This window comes from Triticum urartu, chromosome 2A (assembly GCF_056163025.1).
Source record: "Triticum urartu cultivar PI428250 chromosome 2A, HENAU_Tu73, whole genome shotgun sequence".
NCBI classification, from domain to species: Eukaryota; Viridiplantae; Streptophyta; class Magnoliopsida; order Poales; family Poaceae; genus Triticum; species Triticum urartu.
Genome location: NC_141874.1, coordinates 134,269,036 through 134,288,133, shown reverse-complemented (window position 1 = coordinate 134,288,133; position 19,098 = coordinate 134,269,036). Strand labels below are relative to the sequence as shown.

The following is a 19,098-nucleotide window of genomic DNA, read 5'->3' as shown; positions in this document are numbered from 1 at the left end:
AATAGGAAGAAAATATTCATGCTTTAACCAAGAGACATCAAATCATTCTCTGGTCTTCTTCTCACTAAGCTGAGACACCCCACTCTCCAGGATCAAAGGATTCTGATCAGACAAATCTCTAGCCAATTTAGTAACATGGACCGTAGGGAAAAGGTCTTCCCAGGAAGACATACGAACCCTTTCCATTTTTTCTAAAGTGGTACTTTGATGTTTATTGGATCAAGTGTACATTCCCCCCACCATATATCACGAAAACATTGGTGTTGCAAGAGCAAAACTGTAATGCCGGTTATGCATCTTCAGTTCTGTACTACTCTTCGATATTCTACTACCATTTTGAGTTGCACTACAGAGTGTCATTATTCTCTCTCACCATAGAACTTACATTTGTGCATCGAACAAGTGTTAGTCAGTAAATTAAGTAACTAAAAAACATTATACAAATTCATAAACATAAAACTAGATAATGTTACCACCAAACTAGCCAACTTGATAAATTATACAGTGAGCTGAGCGTGATTAGAGAGTAACATGTAGTAATTCAAGTAAGAAGTATATATCTTTTCGCAAAAAAAAGGAGTATATATCATCAAAACAACAAAAAATGAATATAACCATAAATGGTTGTAAGCAGTAATAGCCATGAATTAACAAAATATCAGGTGGAATATAGAGTCTTGGAAGGATGAAAAAACATCAATTCACAGGTGTACAAATTACACTTATTCAACGACCCACGTTTGGTACCCGACTCCGAGACATTACATGTCAAAACATTATAGAGTACAAGACAACCAACTCATACTATGGTGATAATCCAACTCCTTCCACACAACTTGACAAGACAACCAAAAACATGTATGCGCTTTCAAACAAAAAAGATTATGCACTTGACACGTTAAGGCACATGCAAGGTTACATGCCTTCATCATGTAACTTTCAACTCCTTCCACGAGTTGCAGCATTTGTGGCCACACCAGAGAGAGACAGAGCCTGAGCCTGCACATGCGACTTAAAATTAAGAACTGTTCACTTGCAGGGTGGTAGTATTTTGACCTCAAGTCATAAAGTGTATTACTACCAAGAATTACTTATTTTAGCAGCAAAACTAGAAAAACGAGCTCTATGGTAAAATTAGTTGAATTTACATTACTTACACATATATCCTGTTGTGCAGATTTGTCCGAAGAATATACCATTTTGCTTTTGCCTTTGCTTGAATGTGAATTCTCCCTCTCCGGCAGAAGTTCTGGTATTCCAACAGAGTTGACATGACCCAAATGTTGGGGGTTGTACGTTGCCCGGAATTTTTGTGAGCTTGATGCCGAGTTTTCCCCTCTGTACATCTGGCAAGGCATTTCCTCCTCAGACATGCCTAGTCGGTAGCCAGACTGTGTTCCGCAGCTCTCCGAATATGTTGTGACTTCTTTCTGCAACATGGGACTGAGCACACCAATCCTAGGAACAGGGCGAAATGGTTTACTGGGACAATGTGGATGTTGATACTTTGCAGAAATATCCATGGTCGGTGCACAACTTTCATTGATGATGTTGCTGTCTCTGTACCATATGAAATTTTCTACATCATACTGATCATGCAAATGGTATGAATTAGGAAGTAGACAACGGCTTGGCATGTTCCCTGTAGACGCTTCACATTGTGTGAAGCATGTGTGCTTCCACAAGTCTACTGATCCATGAAGATGTCTTCCCTGCATATGGTCACTTGTATAGTAACCCGTCGAAGGTCCTGACATTCTTGGATCAAACATATTTCCTGCCTTTGTTTCTAATATGGATCGGGAACCATTTACCTGGATCAGATTTAATGCACTCTGGTTCCGGGGTTCAATACTTATTTGTGCTGCCTTTTCCGACTTATAACTGCTCGAAGACGGTAATGCATGGGCAAAAGTTGAAGCCATGCCAGAGGTATCTTGATATTCCACAAAAGAACTATTATTTATAACTTCGTGCACTTTGGTGTTCTTCCTTCTCTTGTAGGTTTTGAACACTGGTGAATGACATTTTGCAGCACCATTCTTCTGATTAATCGGTGTTGACTCATATGAATCTGAGAAGAAAGAGCAGATAAATTAGGTCGTTTATACAATAAAAGAACATGGGAATTCACCAAGGCTTACACGTACCATTTACAACTCGATCTACTTTCATGGATTCTATATTGTAGGAAGGTGAACGCCATGTTGTCCTCGTGCAAATCCATTCAACATTCTAGCTGGTGTGCTGGTATTATTATATAATGGTTCCAATTTATCCCTGCAGCTTTCGCAATACCATCGTCGAAATGTTTTTGTAGTAACTAGCAATGAATTGATGTGGTCATCAAATAGTGAACGGAAATTTGAGTCATTCATCTGCATCTCACGAACATACCCACTGTGGCCACAAGAATATTAACTATCAGTGAGGCAATGAGTACATGTAGCTTTGATCAATACATGCAAAAGGAATTGCTAAAGAGAACATATAGGATGGATCAGATGCCAAAATTAGTAATAAATGATTCTGTAAAATGAACCACAAGATCACGTTTTACTTCAATCCATCCACCTGACTAACTATAATAAAAGTGATATCTATTGGGCCACAACAACAACATTCAAAAGTAATCCATCCACCAGATTAACTAAAGGAAAATTTGACATTATTTTACCAAGCAAACAAGGGGAAAAAAGCCAAATCATTTTACAGCCATAACTTTGGGTTTATTGGTCTTTTACCCCTCTTACCCCCATGGAACCTGAACAAAATAGAAGCACCTCCCAGCAAACAAATGGATTATGCTAAGCCTGATAATTATGACTCCGTGTGCATGGGCACCGAGGCAATATGATTCTTTTTTATCTAAAGCATAGCACGGGAATTCAACCAGTATTAGAAGCTATGGGGACTAATGCGTTAGTGGTTAGTAAAGAAGCAAAATATGTGATCCCAAATATCACATATCCCACAAAGGGAATAACTTGTAGGTCATGTTATGATTTTAATGTTTCAAATAGATCAACATATCCAGAAACATTAACTATTTGGGATAATAAATTGTTTGGAATTGCAAGCTTCTTGCCTATGGTGTGCAAGATAATGACTTCATAGATTTGGTTATCGGCCCGAAGACAGTTATTTTTTTGTTTGTAACCTGAGGACAGTTATTTGCCTGATATATTGATCTAAACCATTCATGAATTGTATAAACACTTAAAACCTGGACCCCAAAATCAAAAGTATGATATGCTAACATATATTACAAATTATTTAGGCATAGCATACCCCTAACACACATCAAAACTACTATAACATAGCATAGATAGAATCGTAACGAGATTACCTTATGGAGAAATGGTGGCATTGCCCATTATCTATGTTATCATCATTTACATCAAGAACAATGTGATCAGAGGATCTCTGCTCCATTTGAGAAGTGCTAGATCCAGGTGTAATCATGAAATTTTTCATAACTAGTTTATCTCCCGCAGCATAATTATGTTCTTTAAAAGTAGAAGAATGGTACTGTCAGTTGTGAATCTATAAAAATAATATATCTATTCTAGCATTAGACACATGAAACAGGCACACGCATACAATTCTTGGACCATAAAAGCCATAAACCCTATATAAAATCTATGAAAATCTAGAGAAGATATATGAAAATCAATGAAAACTAAAAAGCCAAGCACATAGTATGACAATTCGCTATGGGTCGACCCTAGAAATTTCCACCTAACCTGCCAGCAAAAGGAGAGTAACCAAAAAAGAAAGACTTTGAAAACACAAATTGCAAGCCTAAAAAAGTAACACACGATTTTTCATGGGGATGCATCTTAAGTTGTCGTTATGCATCACATGAGTTTGGAACATACCCTGGATCATGGCAAATTGTGTCATTTAAAAAAAGGTTATGGTAACAATTAGATTGTGTGTCATTTCCAAAAACTAATGTTGTGATCATGGCAAAACTGCCATGGTGACACATCTTAAGATGACGCTATGCTATCACTTATGCACGGCCACTTTGCATAAGATCATGGCCACTTTATCTATAGTAGATCATGGTAAATTTGTGTGTAATTTTCTACATTGGCAACTTGTGTGTTTATCCTGGTTCACAACAAAATAATAATTGTGCATCGCCAATGTACATATGGTAGTTTTTATGCATAGATCACGACAACTTTGTGTGTTGAAGATATACAAGATTATGGCAAAAATATGTGTCATTTGCAAAAAAAAGAGGTTAGATTGCTTTAATAACCAATTTGTCCGCAAAAAATATACCAGGTTGCCATGTTTAAAGAAAGAGGTTTTTTGATGTGGTAAAATTAAATAAAAAACTAGTTGCCATGCTCCAGAAAAAAAAGGTTTGCCATGTGATAAGAAGAAATATTTGGAAGTATTTGTTGTGTTATGTTTGCTTACCATACTTAATTTGATGCCATTTTTAAATTTACCAGACTACCAAGATGGTTCAAAAAAACTTGCCACGTGGCAAAACAGGACAAGAAAAATAATTGCCACCCTAATTGTATGGGTTGCGATGATGATTCAAAAAGACTTGCCATGTGTTATTTAGAAAAGTTGTCATCTAGTGCTATGATGAGTTGCCATCCTAGAAAAAGACATCCAAAGTTGCCATGTCTAGATGATAAACACTGTCATGGGCTAATGTAGGAGTTACCATCTAAACCCAACAGACAAACAAAACATATCTGAAAAACACAAACTTGCCATCCTTGGAAAACACAATTAACCATGGCAAATTTTGGATGTTGGCAACAACAAAAAATTCCGCTCACATATGCTAATCACAATAGAGCAAAATGCTAACCGCAGAGCAAAGTTGTCAAGCATCCACCTCCTGCAAATTTGAGCATCCCACCAAACTCCCCAGCCTACGCCCTACCACTCCCTCTGTTCCATTCAGCAAATGCAAACAATGTGTACAGCGGCTTCAGAAATCAACATGAGCACCGTGCCCCACGCCCCACCTCTTCTATTCAGCAAAGCAAACAACCGCGCCGGTAGCTAGAGAAAAATCCTACCCTGCCGCTAATTTTAGGTCGGCCGTCGCCGTTCACTCTCCTTCTGGTGGATAATCGAACAAACACCCCAGAAAAACTGGATCCTTAAAATTCCCGAGCCCGAAATCCGACGTGAACGTATAAACAAGTGAGGAGGAATAACGACCATACCTCGACCGAAGGAGCGCACAATGAGTTTTCTAGATTCACATAGGGGCGTTTGCGGTAGCGAGATGCGGCGATGGGTTCACACGCGGCTGGATGCGGCGGTGGGGGATACAGCGCATGATGAGTTTTCTAGATTCGTGTAGGGGCGTTGGCGAACGAGGTTGGATACGACAGCGGGATGCGGAGATAGGGATACACGCGGCTGGATGCGGCGGTGGGGATATGGCGGCGGGATGCGGCGATGAGGATACACGCGGCTGGATGCGACGATGGGGATATGGCGGCGGGATGTGGCTACGACGGCGGGATGTGCCGGTGGGGAAACAGTGATGGGGATATGGTGGTGGGATGTAGCGGTGGGGATGCGGCAGCAAGACGACCTAGGTCAGGGAAGAAGCAGAATGTGAGCGAGGGAGGAAAAAGTCAGTGGGTGGGAAATAAATGAGAGTGCAAACTCTCTGACCCACGACGCGATTCGTGCTACCGATCCGACGATGATCATTGTGTCACGTCGACACCTGATGGAGCGAATGCTGAATCATCATGCCACGCTGAGACGTGCCACATTGGCAATGTGCGAAGATTCGCACACGTGGTCCGAGAGTATGCCTTGCATCGCGCCAGGAATCGAACGAGCGATCGTCCGCTATAACATTTTCATATTTTGTTTACCAATAAAATCAGATCCTTATATCGCTGACTACAAGTAGGTTCCAGAAAATGGGCCATCCATATTGGATGGTGCTGTAGAGAAATTACCATAAAAATAGGATGACAGCTAAAAAAATCAGGAATCGGAACGTAATCAGCACCATCGAATGTACAGATTAATTCCTTTGGTGTAATTAATATTATACTTCAACTAAAATATACTCAAAATGATAGTTTAACTGAATATTCTAGGAAGGACAATACCTCTCGTGGTTGTTCAAACCGCTTCAGATTTGTTTATAACGGCACGGGAGGCCCATTTGTAGCAAAATAAGTTGAATTTGAAGGACTACCATTCCAGGTTAAAAGTTAACTAAATAGTTTCATCATGGTATAATAGGGGCTTGTCTCAATATGTTATGTCCACCGCCGCATCCAGCCGCGTGTGAACCCATCGCCGCATCTCGCTACCGCAAACGCCCCTATGTGAATCTAGAAAACTCATCGTGCGCTCCTTCGGGCGAGGTATGGTCGTTGTTCCTCCTGACCTGTTTATACTTTCACGTCGGATTTCGGGCTCGGGAATTTTCAGGATCCAGTTTTTCTGGGGTGTTTGTTCGATTATCCACCAGAAGGAGAGTGAACGGCGACGGCCGACCTAAAATTAGCAGCAGGGCAGGATTTTTCTCTGGCTACCGACCATTCTGAGACAAGCCCCTATTCTCATAATGTCAGGCTTGAAGTTGGACATAACAAAATATTCCCTTGTATCATGTAAATAGCACTAGCCATTTCAATTCAGCTATTTGAATTTGCGAAAGAACGTGAGGACAAGAAGGCTTGATGCAAATGTGAATGGTGTTGAATTAGAAGCTAAAAAATGGTTTACACTGAATGGTTTATTGTACCAGTGAGCTTATTTGTATCTTCTTTCTCAGGTTTAGATGAGGCATCACCCATTAATACTAATGGAACTATGCATATCCCAAGCAATGTTAATTTCATGGATGACACAAATCCACAAGATATTTGCGAGAAGATTGCAGAGAAAAAGGAAATGAACAACAAAGTAAAATTAGGATTTCTGCATGGGGAGTCGATGCTTAAAAGAAGAAACACAGATAATAGCATGAAGACGTTACTGGTGAAAAGGCATAGTATAGAAAAAAAAAAGGTGTTCAGAACATACAAGAGAAGGAAGAATGCCAAAGTGCAAGACATTATAAATAACAGTTATTTTGTGGACTATCAAGATAGGTCTGAAAAACAATAGAGATTGCAATAACAAGGAAAAATATGCTATAAGCACCATGCAACCACATGTAGGCACGCTATGCCAAGGTGCTAGCCCAAGTGGCGGAAACATACCATATGCCAACAATAGCACGGATGGTGATGAAAATATTCAAAACAATGGTGCCTAACAAACTCCATGTAGTTGTGAAGATGAATTGAAATACTCTATGTGCTTTTGAAAGGTGATAACTATCAACCATGTGTTACTGAAGGTCATAATTCTTTATTATTTTTCCATACCATGCCATGAGAATCTTGTATCATTGAAAAACCTCGTTATACTCACATCCGCATATGTGGCACTGCCAAATTTATGGTAATTAGGACCAAGACCCATTTGCTAGGTATGGATGCTTAGTCATTAGGCTTATTTCAATAGTAAATCAATAGACAATAATACAATTATTTTGATGGTCACTTCTTGCGAGTTTGTCATTAGTTGAATCAATGAACTAGGTGCAGTTCCGAGTGTTGAAGTATGTGTGTATTGCCCAACCTTCTCTACCAGTTGACTTTTGGTTCTAATGGTTGGTGCATGAAACTTAATATCAAGTTGGTATATTCTAGCGACATTAAAATCCATAAATCATACGTATTTCATCCTTGTACTTTCAGTATGGCAGAGGTTATGAAGGACATTCTAACTCTTTAGTTTCGTGATTTGGCAATTTTTCCTATTTCACATATTGGGCAAGCATACATGTAACTATAGGATTTTGCTCTGTTTTGTTGTTGCCTTGTTTATTTCTTCTTCCTTTTTACTTAGTTCTTAGGTATTGGCTAACCTAGGTTTTCATCTCGTTTTGTCTCCTAAGCCTTGTACAATGCAAGGCACTTAGGTGAGGTGCTTAGAGAAATAAACCAGTGTTTTCTTAAGCACCGGTGCTTACTTGTAGAGACTAGACGCTTAATTAGGCGTCTCTCCTGTAGAAATAGGCATCGATGCTTCAGCAAAACCCGGTTTATTTTTCTAAACACCTTCCTAAGCACCTAACATTGTACAAGGCCTAAGATCATCAATTGAGAACACAGAAGCACGAAACTAAAGGGTAAACCCAATCCAAGTTCGACAAAAGAAAAGTAACTTTGATGATCAATCCGCTCCAAGGTGTGCAAGAGTTGGTGACATTGGAGGCAAATCTTTGCAAGGAGGTTGTGGAATAATTTGGTGGGTTTGGTGTGGTGGGATGGCCGGGGTAATTTGTAGGAGTTTGTTTGGTAGAAATGTGAAAAATAACCTTGGTTAAAAAAATAGCCTTGGTGATCAATCTGCTCCAAGGCGTGCAAAGTAGGTGACATTGGAGGCAAACCTCTCTTTTTTCACAGCACATTGGAGGCAAATATTTGCAAGGAGGTTGTGGAGCTAATTGTTGCGCCTGGGTAATTTGTAGGAGTTTCTTTCCAAAAATGTGAAATGGCGGTGCTCTAGAGTTTTTGGATGGAAAAGGGGGAGGGTGTGAACGAGTTGCAACGTCTGGACGATAAGAAGGAAGAAAATATTTGCTAGGGATATTGTGTGGGCGAATTGGCACATTTACACGTAAACATTTCTACGAAATTGTTGGGAGTTACAAATAGTAATAAAGTGTGCCTACATAAACTGCAATTTGTTTTGTTTTTGTTATTATACATTGGTTGGAGAAAGGTAGTATTTAATTTTGAAAAAAATATGAATTATTCTTTTGTATCCTTACATAATGTTGTGGTACAAATTAGGAAACAAGACTCTAGGACAAAATTTTGCAATCAACAAATTTCTCTCTTAAGAAAATGCAAGTGTCTTGATGCATTGGTAGGAAGAGTTTGTACAAGCCAACGGGAAGGGCAACATGATGTGGTTCCTTGGTTACAAGACGAGCTCCAAGGCGTACAAGATGTATAACCTCGTCTCGAAGCATGTGCACATCTCCCACGATGTTGTCTTCGACGAGGAGGCAAGTTGGAGCTGGGAGGCATCGGGAGAGGCGCTAGCGAGCAGCTCCTTCATCGTGGAATACTCAGACAGCCCACACAGGCAAGCTACTTGAGAAAGCTGCCATGGCGGACTGCAACACCATGCACACGCAGGCGGCCTACGCAGCCAAGCTACTCGAGAAAGCTGGCATGGCGGACTGTAACCACGTACACGCCAATGGAGGCACGGTGCAAGCTCAGTAAGGAACACAATGAGACGCCAGTGGACGCTACCTTCTATCGGAGCATCATCGGCAGCCGAGGTACCTCATGCCACCCGGCCAGACATCTCATTCGCTGTTGGGTTCCTGAGTAGGTTCATGGAGGCGCCGGCCAGCGATCACCTCGCGGCCGTCAAGCATCTATTACGCTACATCACAGGCACACTCACGCACGGATGCATGAGCCGCCTTGGCGACAACGGGACATTGGCCGGCTAAAGTGATTCAGACCATGTGGGTGACGTGGATTCCAAGAAAAGCACCTCAAACGTGATGTTCTTTCTCAAAAACAGCCGAGTGAGCTGGCAATCACAGAAGCAGAAGGTCGTCGCCACTTCATGTGAGGCGGAGTAAATTGCCGCGGCAACAGCGGCATGCCAAGGAATCTATAAAAGGGCATGTATCCATCTCCTGTAAATTGCGGCGGCAACAGCGGCATGCCAAAGAGTAAATTGCGGCGGCAACAGCGGCATGCCAAGGAATCTATAAAAGGGCATGTATCCATCTCCTGTAAATTGAAGTATTCAAGCTTCCACCAATCAAGTGTCTCTCTCGTGCTAGACCACACACCGCTCATCTTAAGACAGATTCTTGTGTCGTTTGGGGTCCTTTGCTAAAGTTGTTTCTTTTTTTTTTGTCCGCGCCTCCAAATGTATGGATTTATGTTAGCTGTGTTGGATTTGCTCTTGCCCACTTGTGGTTTTCCGGAGAGACCTGATCTTTTAGATGTAGGATGATGGTCTGTTACTTTATCATAATATCAATATGTTTATGATCCACCATGTCTTCATAGATTTCAGATCTGGATTTATGGTTTTGTCATGGATTAGGTGAAGGGATGTTGAAGTTGTAGTGTTTCATGGATCGGAGAATTGTATCTATGTTACTCTACCCTTCACACAATTTTCCTTGTTTGGTCTAACATAATTTGCCATTATTATCTAACTTTATGTATTACTAGTGCATGGTCACAGTAAACACAATACTTTATAATTGACGTTGTAAAGGTGGATGCATCTTCTGATGCACATGATGTTGTGCCTATTTTGGGGAATTTTTAGTGTTTCATGGATCAAAGAATTGTATATATGTTCTACCCTTCATACAGTTTTCCTTGTTTCGTCTAACAGAATTGCCAATATTATCTGACTTTATGTATTACTACTTACTGTGTGGTAACAGTGAACACAATACTTTTCAATTGATGTTGTAAATGTGATGCATCTTTCGATGCACATAATGTTGTGCTTATTTTGGGGAATGAGTGCCCATAGGGCACAAACTTTCCTTCTTCATGCCAGACAATTGATTAGATTATAACTACTAGCAGTATGAATAATTTGTCATGAAATATGGTTAAATTGATCATTGCTCCATGTATTAATGATTATGAATGTTCACACATGTTTGCCCATATCTATGTTTTCTTTCTTTAGCTGGCATTTATTAGGTATCAGTGCATTTTATGGTTCAAGAACTGTATGCGCGTGCACAATTGACAGTATCACTGTTGTACTTTTAAAGAACACAGTTATGCTAAAGGATAAACTTGTCATGAAGAATTTCATGATTACAACTAGATCTAACACTTCTCAAATGGACCAGAGGTCACTCCTGATATATATGATGACAACATAGATAATGGACCATGCCACCCTTTCTCTACATGGTAATCTCGTTACGCTTTTATGCATGCTATGTTACAATAGTTTTCATGGATCAGTGACTTGTAGGTAAAAAGAATCATATAGCATCTAACTTACTAGTTGCCGCCCAAGTTAGCTAGTAAATTTAAAAATGGCATCAAAATAAGTATGGTAAGCAAACATAACACAACAAATATTTCCAAATATTTCTTCTTATCACATGGCAAACCTTTTTTTTTCTGGAGCATGACAACTAGTTTTTTTTATTTAATTTTACCACATGGAAAACCTCTTTCTTTAAACAAGGCAACCTGGTTATTAAAGCATCCTAACCTCTTTTTTTTGCAAATGACACATATTTTTGCCATAATCTTGTATATCTTCAACACACAAAGTTGTCGTGATCTATGCATAAAAACTATCACATGTCAAAGATTTGCCATATGTACATTGGCGATGCACAATTATTTTTTTGTTGTGAACCAGGATAAACACAAAAAATTGCCAATGTAGAAAATTACACACAAATTTACCATGATCTACTATAGATAAAGTGGCCATGATCTTATGCAAAGTGGCCGTGCATAAGTGATAGCATAGCGTCATCTTAAGATGCGTCACCATGGCAGTTTTGCCATGATCACAACATTAGTTTTTGGAAATGACACACAATCTAATTGTTACCATAACCTTTTTTTAAATGACACAATTTGCCATGATCCAGGGTATGTTCCAAACTCATGTGATGCATAACGACAACTTAAGATGCATCCCCATGAAAAATCGTGTGTTACTTTTTTAGGCTTGCAATTTGTGTTTTCAAAGTCTTTCTTTTTTGGTTACTCTCCTTTTGCTGGCAGGTTAGGTGGAAATTTCTAGGGTCGACCCATAGCGAATTGTCATACTATGTGCTTGGCTTTTTAGTTTTCATTGATTTTCATATATCTTCTCTAGATTTTCATAGATTTTATATAGGGTTTATGGCTTTTATGGTCCAAGAATTGTATGCGTGTGCCTGTTTCATGTGTCTAATGCTAGAATAGATATATTATTTTTATAGATTCACAACTGACAGTACCATTCTTCTACTTTTAAAGAACATAATTATGCTGCGGGAGATAAACTAGTTATGAAAAATTTCATGATTACACCTGGATCTAGCACTTCTCAAATGGAGCAGAGATCCTCTGATCACATTGTTCTTGATGTAAATGATGATAACATAGATAATGGGCAATGCCACCATTTCTCCATAAGGTAATCTCGTTACGATTCTATCTATGCTATGTTATAGTAGTTTTGATGTGTGTTAGGGGTATGCTATGCCTAAATAATTTGTAATATATGTTAGCATATCATACTTTTGATTTTGGGGTCCAGGTTTTAAGTGTTTATACAATTCATGAATGGTTTAGATCAATATATCAGGCAAATAACTGTCCTCAGGTTACAAACAAAAAAATAACTGTCTTCGGGCCGATAACCAAATCTATGAAGTCATTATCTTGCACACCATAGGCAAGAAGCTTGCAATTCCAAACAATTTATTATCCCAAATAGTTAATGTTTCTGGATATGTTGATCTATTTGAAACATTAAAATCATAACATGACCTACAAGTTATTCCCTTTGTGGGATATGTGATATTTGGGATCACATATTTTGCTTCTTTACTAACCACTAACGCATTAGTCCCCATAGCTTCTAATACCAGCTGAATTCCCGTGCTATGCTTTAGATAAAAAAGAATCATATTGCCCCAGTGCCCGGGCATGTTGAGTCGTCATTGTCGGGCTCAACATAATCCATTTGTTCGTTGAGAGGTGTTTTTTTATTCCAGAGGTTTCAGGGGGGTAGGAGGGGTAAAAGAAGAAACACCAACAAATCCAACTTTATGACAGTAAAATGATTTAGCTTTTTTCTTCTTTGCTTGGTAGAATAATGTTGAATTTTCCTTTTTAATCTGGTGGATAGATTACTTTTGGATGTTGTTGTGGCCCAATAAATATCATTTTTCCTTGTAGTTAGCCAAGTGGATGGATTGAAGTAAAACTTGATTTTGTGGTTCATTTTGCAGAATCATTTATTGCTAGTTTTGGCATCTGGTGCGTCCTATATGTTCTCTTTTGCAGGTCCTATATGTTCTCATAGATGAAGAATGTGGAGGGAAGTAAGGTTCAATATGTCACAAATTAATCAAACACATGACTCCTTTCAAATAATTGAACTGAGCACATCACAAAAGACAAGAGCTGAGCGAAGAAGGTAGCACAACGGTAATAAATATGAAAGGCATATTTCATCACTGGTGTGCGATAAGGATTGGGTGTAAGATTTATTTTCCTTCGGCCATTTCATCGAACATTTCGTATGCATAAGCCAAATCAAAAGATGGTAAAAATGGATCGAGGTAATTGGCCACCTGGTTGCATGTGTCGAGTCATAGCTTCATGGGAGCTAGCTTTGTGGGTGATGAACTATGAAGCATCTGGAAGCAAGCCAGGAGTGTGTGGTCCATGAGCCATCGAGGCTGTACTCAACCCACTGCTTTAATATCAACACAGGTTGCACATTATTGGAGCAACATTATGGTGCAGCAGAGCAACAACATCAAAGAACATAACTTTTTTACCTAGGGTTGGTGCATGAGGTGTATGGCGGACATGGTAGTAGATGAACAGGGTAGAAGATGAGTGGTGGCTGGAGCATGATGCTGATGACGGCCGGAGGTTGTCGGGGATTGTGGAGACTGATTGAAGACAGCAGCAACTGGTTGGTTGGCGAGCTGATCTAGAGGCAGGGTCGCAACTGCATCGGCTGGAGTCTGAGGCCGTCGATTCAGACAAGCCGACCTAAATGCAACAGCAGCAGCTCCCACTACCCGAGGGGAATTTTCACTATCTGCAGTAACATTGGAAGGCTTCAGATGCACATAGTGTCCAGCAACAATGCAAAATGAGAAGGAAGTTGCACTAAACAAACCTCCTCCAAAGTTGTGTCTTCCTCTGGAAGCAAGTTGTAGAGCACATGAATATGCCGCACATTTCCTAACATATGGCGATGGATCCTTGAGACATTTCTTTACAGCAACAGATAGTCTGATACAATCAGAGCAACGAATGCAATCTGAAGCCATGGCGTGTAAGGCCCAAGACGTCACCTTTATGTGTGATAAATCATTCTTGAATATGCTAATGGAAAGGAGAGCTTTATTCTGGCACCTGCGATAATAGCAAGAAAATTTGCAGAATCACTTCCAACAGCACATGGCAATTACTCAAAATTCAACTAGTTGCAGGATTCAGACTTAAAAGGTAGTATGATCTTTGTCAACAACATCAGAAAGAATCTCTGTTTGCATGTCAAATATGTAATTGCAGCAAATTCATGGTTTAATCGAAGCATTTGCCAAAAGAAGATATTGTTTCTCCGATCAAACATGCAATGACCGCATGAATCTAGCTGGACCAACAGTAGTTGAGCTCACGTACGTGATTACTCCGACCTGGCTCTGTTACCAGGAAAAGGTTGGCTCGCTTCTCCGGGTCTCGGAGCAGTTAGAGGTAGACGAGCTTCATCTCGGACGACTGCCCCACCGCCGCCCCATTCTTGACCAGCTGCGCCGCCCGATTGCAAATCAATTAGAATTCCGTCCAGAAAGAGACGAAAGCAGGGGAGTTTCCGAACCAAACCTGCGGGAAGAGCGCGTCGACCTGTCGGCGTCGAATCGGGAGTCTACGGAGGCGTCGTCGGTCGGTCGCGGTCGTCGTAGAACTGCGCGTCGCTCCCCATCCGCCCCATCGCCCACGAAACTGCCGCACCGCGCTGCTCGCCTGCAGATCGAACGTAGCTCGATAGCATTACCAACCCTCTCCGGCCGCGGCGGGGAGGCTGGGAGGAGCGGATCTCGACGGCGGCGAAGAGGTCGGCGAGGGGGGAGGGGGGAGGGCGTGTCCGTCCAGATCTCGAAGACGTAACGGTTGTCTACAGTCTTGGCCGACATCGAAAGGGCCTCCTCGGCTGGCCCGGTATTTACATGGGCCGTACCACAGCGTATTCATATTTTTCTATTCTCTCCCCAAAATATGACAGACTCGGGAGCCCCTCTTGACAATTTTTAAAATACGGAACAGTTTTAAAAATGCGATCAAAATTTTAAAATTCAAATATTTAAAGAAATCATGATATATTTTCAATTTATTAAAAAAAGAACTTTTTTGAACTCCGAGCAAAATTTGGAGAAAAGCAAACGATTAGATATGTGAACAATTTCAGAAATCCTGAATATTTTTGAATTTGTGAAAAAATAGTGAAAACATGAACATTTTTCATCTTTCGCGCACTTTTTATAAAATGTAAAACATTTTTATAATTTTTAAATAAAAATTGAAAACATGGAAATAAATTTTGAACTAAAATTTTAAAACACAATTTTATAAAAACCAAACATATTTTGAAATTCACTATTTTTTAATGTATGATTTTTTTATATTTTGAAGAATTTTTGAGAAAAATCCAAATATTTTTGAAAAAACGATTTTTTTAAAGAAATTAAAAGAGGAAAGAGAGATGAAAAAAAAGAAAAATGAAAAGAAAAAAAGAAAACGAAAAAACAAAAGAAACCGAAAAAACGGTAAAAGAAACAAAAAACCGATTCAAGGAACCTTCTTCCCAAAACCGGCTGCCTCGCTCGGGTATAGTGGGCCGACCCAAATTCTCGCACTGGGCATTCGCCTGTGCGTTTGCGCGAAAATTTGACGCAACGAGTCATATAGGTTTTCCCGTTGTTGAGTGTTGTACACTCCCATCCTCGTCTCCTCCCCAAAATCTGACGACGGCATGCTGCTCCCACGACTTACGAGGCAACCTTCTTCTCCCCCTTCGCACCATAGATTCCAATGGCGACATTGCGGGGTGGTGGATCGATTCACTCGAGGTCAGTCAGCAGTAGAAGAGGGGATGTGACGACTGTTGGCGACCACCGTAAGCGAGGGAGGAGCATGGGGATCACGCATCAGATTGATCCCCTCGTTGGAGATGAGTGCAGTGGGGGTGGCCTCAAGCGGAACTCGTGGTAGAGTGTGATAAGAGTAAAGGAATTCTCACAAATGATGTCTGAAAATTAGAGGTTAAAAGTGATAGATTTGGTCGCTGATGTTTCCTATTTAATGATGAACAACCATGATTATGGTTGCTCCACTTGCATAGTGTTGCTGCCAAGTGATGATAATCTTGAGACTAGAGATAATTATGGCACGCCTCTTTTTTCGGGTAAAAAAGGGTTTTATTTCATAATTATAGAATTATTACAATCAAGAGGCAAGATGTCCTCAATATACGGGGCCTCTACGGTGCCATACAGCTGTGCTATGTGCTGCTACGTTTAGTATGACACATCTCTTTTTATTGGGAGCAGATATGCTTGCTTTTGGATCTTTATTATCTCTATTCAATTATCCCCGTGTGGTTGCAACTTTTTAGGAATGGTTGCATTGTTTCTTTAATAGAATCAAGTGTAATAGAGAGCATATTTTATTTCCCTTCTTTTTGTAAATGATATGACCATTCTATGAGAAACAAAGTCTTTTACCCATAAAAAGTGTAATAGAAGAGAGAAAGATGCCGCTTTTCTCTCAAAAACCAATTGTTTTTTCCTGTTGTGATTGATTTAGTTTTTTAACACAGTACAGACGCAAGCGCTCATATAAACACGCATACACTCACCCCTATAAATGCACACACGCACACCATATCCCTATGAGCACCTCCGAGAGACTGAGTCGGCATATCATCTTGAGATTTTACGAAGCCACCGTAGGCGCTTCATATAGTTAACTGGAACGTCTCCTCCCACTGAAAGTGTAACGCGAGAAAACCTGAAATAAATCCAGAATAAATTCGAGCACCAGGACTTAAACCTTGGTGGGCTGGGGATACCTCTGTCCACCTAACCATCCAACCACAGGTTGGTTCGCGTAATTGATTTTGCTGACTATATTGGCAATTCCTCTGTTTTGTTGTACTCCCTTCATCCTAAAATATAAGGTGTATTATTATTTTTAAGTCAAACACATGCTTGTTTGACCAAGTATTTTGAAAAAAAAAGTATCAACTCTACGGTACCACATTTGTATCATTAGAACCATCATGAAAAGTATTTTTATATTTTATTTATTTTGTATTGTAGATATTGCTATTTTATTTTGTAATCTTGGCCAAACATACATAAATTTGACTTGCACGAAAACCAATAAACCTTATATTCCGGAATGAAAGGAGTATTGATCTTCTTTGCGAAGTTGTTTTTTCTAAGGTATTTAAAACTACTAGCATGCATGATGCATGTGTGTTGCAAGAGAGACATTGGATTAGAAGGTCAAATAACGTTAGTGTCTCTGTGTTCGTTGTATGATTTACGATTAGTAAAAACATCAAAAGTATGGTAAGAGGCATGTGTTGGGGAACGTAGTAATTTCAAAAAAATCCTACGCACACGCAAGATCATGGTGATGCATAGCAACGAGAGGGAAGAGTATCGTCCATGTATCCTCGTAGACCGTAAGCGGAAGCGTTATGAGAACGCGGTTGATGTAGTCGAACGTCTTCATGATCCGATCGATCCAAGTACCAAACGCACGGCACCTCCGAGTTCAGCACACGTTCAGCTCGATGATGTCCCACGAACTCTGATCCAGCAGAGCTTCACGGGAGAGTTCCGTTAGCACGACGGCGTGATGACAGTGATGATGTTGCTACCAACGCAGGGCTTCGCCTAAGCACCGCTACGATATGATCGAGGTGGATTATAGTGGAGGGGGCACCGCACACGGCTAAGGGATCAATGATCAACTTGTGTGTTCTAGGGTGCCCCCTGCCCCGTATATAAAGGAGCAAGGGAGGAGGCCGGTCGGCCCCTGTAGGGCGCGCCAGGAGGAGGAGTCCTCCTCCTAGTAGGAGTAGGACTCCCCTTTCCTACTCCTACTAGGAGAAGGAAAGGAAGAGGGAGGGGGAGAAGGAAGGAGAGGGAGGAAAGGAGGAAAGGGGGGCCGGGCCCCTAGTCCAATTCGGTTTGGGCTAGGGGGGCGCGCCCTGCCTCCTCTCTTCCACCACTTGGCCCATGAGGCCCAATACTTCTTCCCCGTATTTCCGTAACTCTCCGGTACTCCGAAAAATACCCGAATCACTCGGAACCTTTCCGATGTTCGAATATAGTCGTCCAATATATCGATCTTTACGTGTCGACCATTTCGAGACTCCTTGTCATGTCCCCGATCTCATCCGGGACTCCGAACTACCTTCGGTACATCAAATCACATAAACTCATAATACTGATCGTCACCGAACGTTAAGCGTGCGGACCCTACAGGTTCGAGAACTATGTATACATGACCGAGACATGTCTCCGGTCAATAACCAATAGCGGAACCTGGATGTTTATATTGGCTCCTACATATTTTATGAAGATCTTTATCGGTCAAACCGCATAACAACATACGTTGTTCCCTTTGTCATCGGTATGTTACTTGCCCGAGATTCGATCATCGGTATCCCAAATACCTAGTTCAATCTCATTACCGGCAAGTCTATTTACTCGTTCTGTAATGCACTATCCCGCAACTAACTCATTAGTTGCATTGCTTGCAAGGCTTATAGTGATGTGCATTACCGAGAGGGCCCAGAGATACCTCTCCGACAATCGGATTGACAAATCCTAATCTTGGTCTATGCCAACTCAACAAGTACCATCGGAGACACCTGTAGAGCACCTTTGTAATCACCCAGTTACACTGTGACGTTTGGTAGCACACAAAGTGTTCCTCCGGTAATCGGGAGTTGCATAATCTCAGTCATAGGAACATGTATAAGTCATGAAGAAAGCAATAGCAGTAAACTAAAACGATCAAGTGCTAAGCTAACGGAATGGGTCAAGTCAATCACATCATTCTCCTAATGATGTGATCCCGTTTATCAAATGACAACTCATGTCTATGGTTAGGAAACATAACCATCTTTGATCAATGAGCTAGTCAAGTAGAGGCATACTAGTGATACTATGTTTGTCTATGTATTCACACATGTATTATGTTTCCGGTTAATACAATTCTAGCATGAATAATAAACATT

At 40.6% G+C, this 19,098-nt stretch overlaps 1 protein-coding gene across 1 annotated transcript; it reads right to left on the bottom strand.

The window, feature by feature from the left end:
- Positions 1-624: 624 nt before the first annotated feature.
- On the bottom strand, positions 625-13,624 carry LOC125536329 (uncharacterized). Its single transcript, XM_048699528.2, has 5 exons — positions 13,607-13,624; positions 13,397-13,518; positions 2,151-2,400; positions 1,158-2,074; positions 625-999 (listed from the first exon to the last, which is right to left on the bottom strand). Exons 3-5 carry the CDS (start codon positions 2,173-2,175, stop codon positions 940-942), a joined length of 1,002 nt encoding a protein of 333 aa, XP_048555485.2. The 5' UTR covers positions 2,176-2,400; positions 13,397-13,518; positions 13,607-13,624; the 3' UTR covers positions 625-939.
- Positions 13,625-19,098: the final 5,474 nt, after the last annotated feature.

Coding starts and splice junctions, on each gene's coding strand:
- LOC125536329 (XM_048699528.2), bottom strand. CDS start 2,175: ATGAAAGTAGATCGAGTTGTAAATG. Junction 2,075..2,150: donor AGTAGATCGAGTTGTAAATG/GTACGTGTAAGC, acceptor CTTTCTTCTCAG/ATTCATATGAGTCAACACCG. Junction 1,000..1,157: donor CTGCACAACAGGATATATGT/GTAAGTAATGTA, acceptor TCGCATGTGCAG/GCTCAGGCTCTGTCTCTCTC.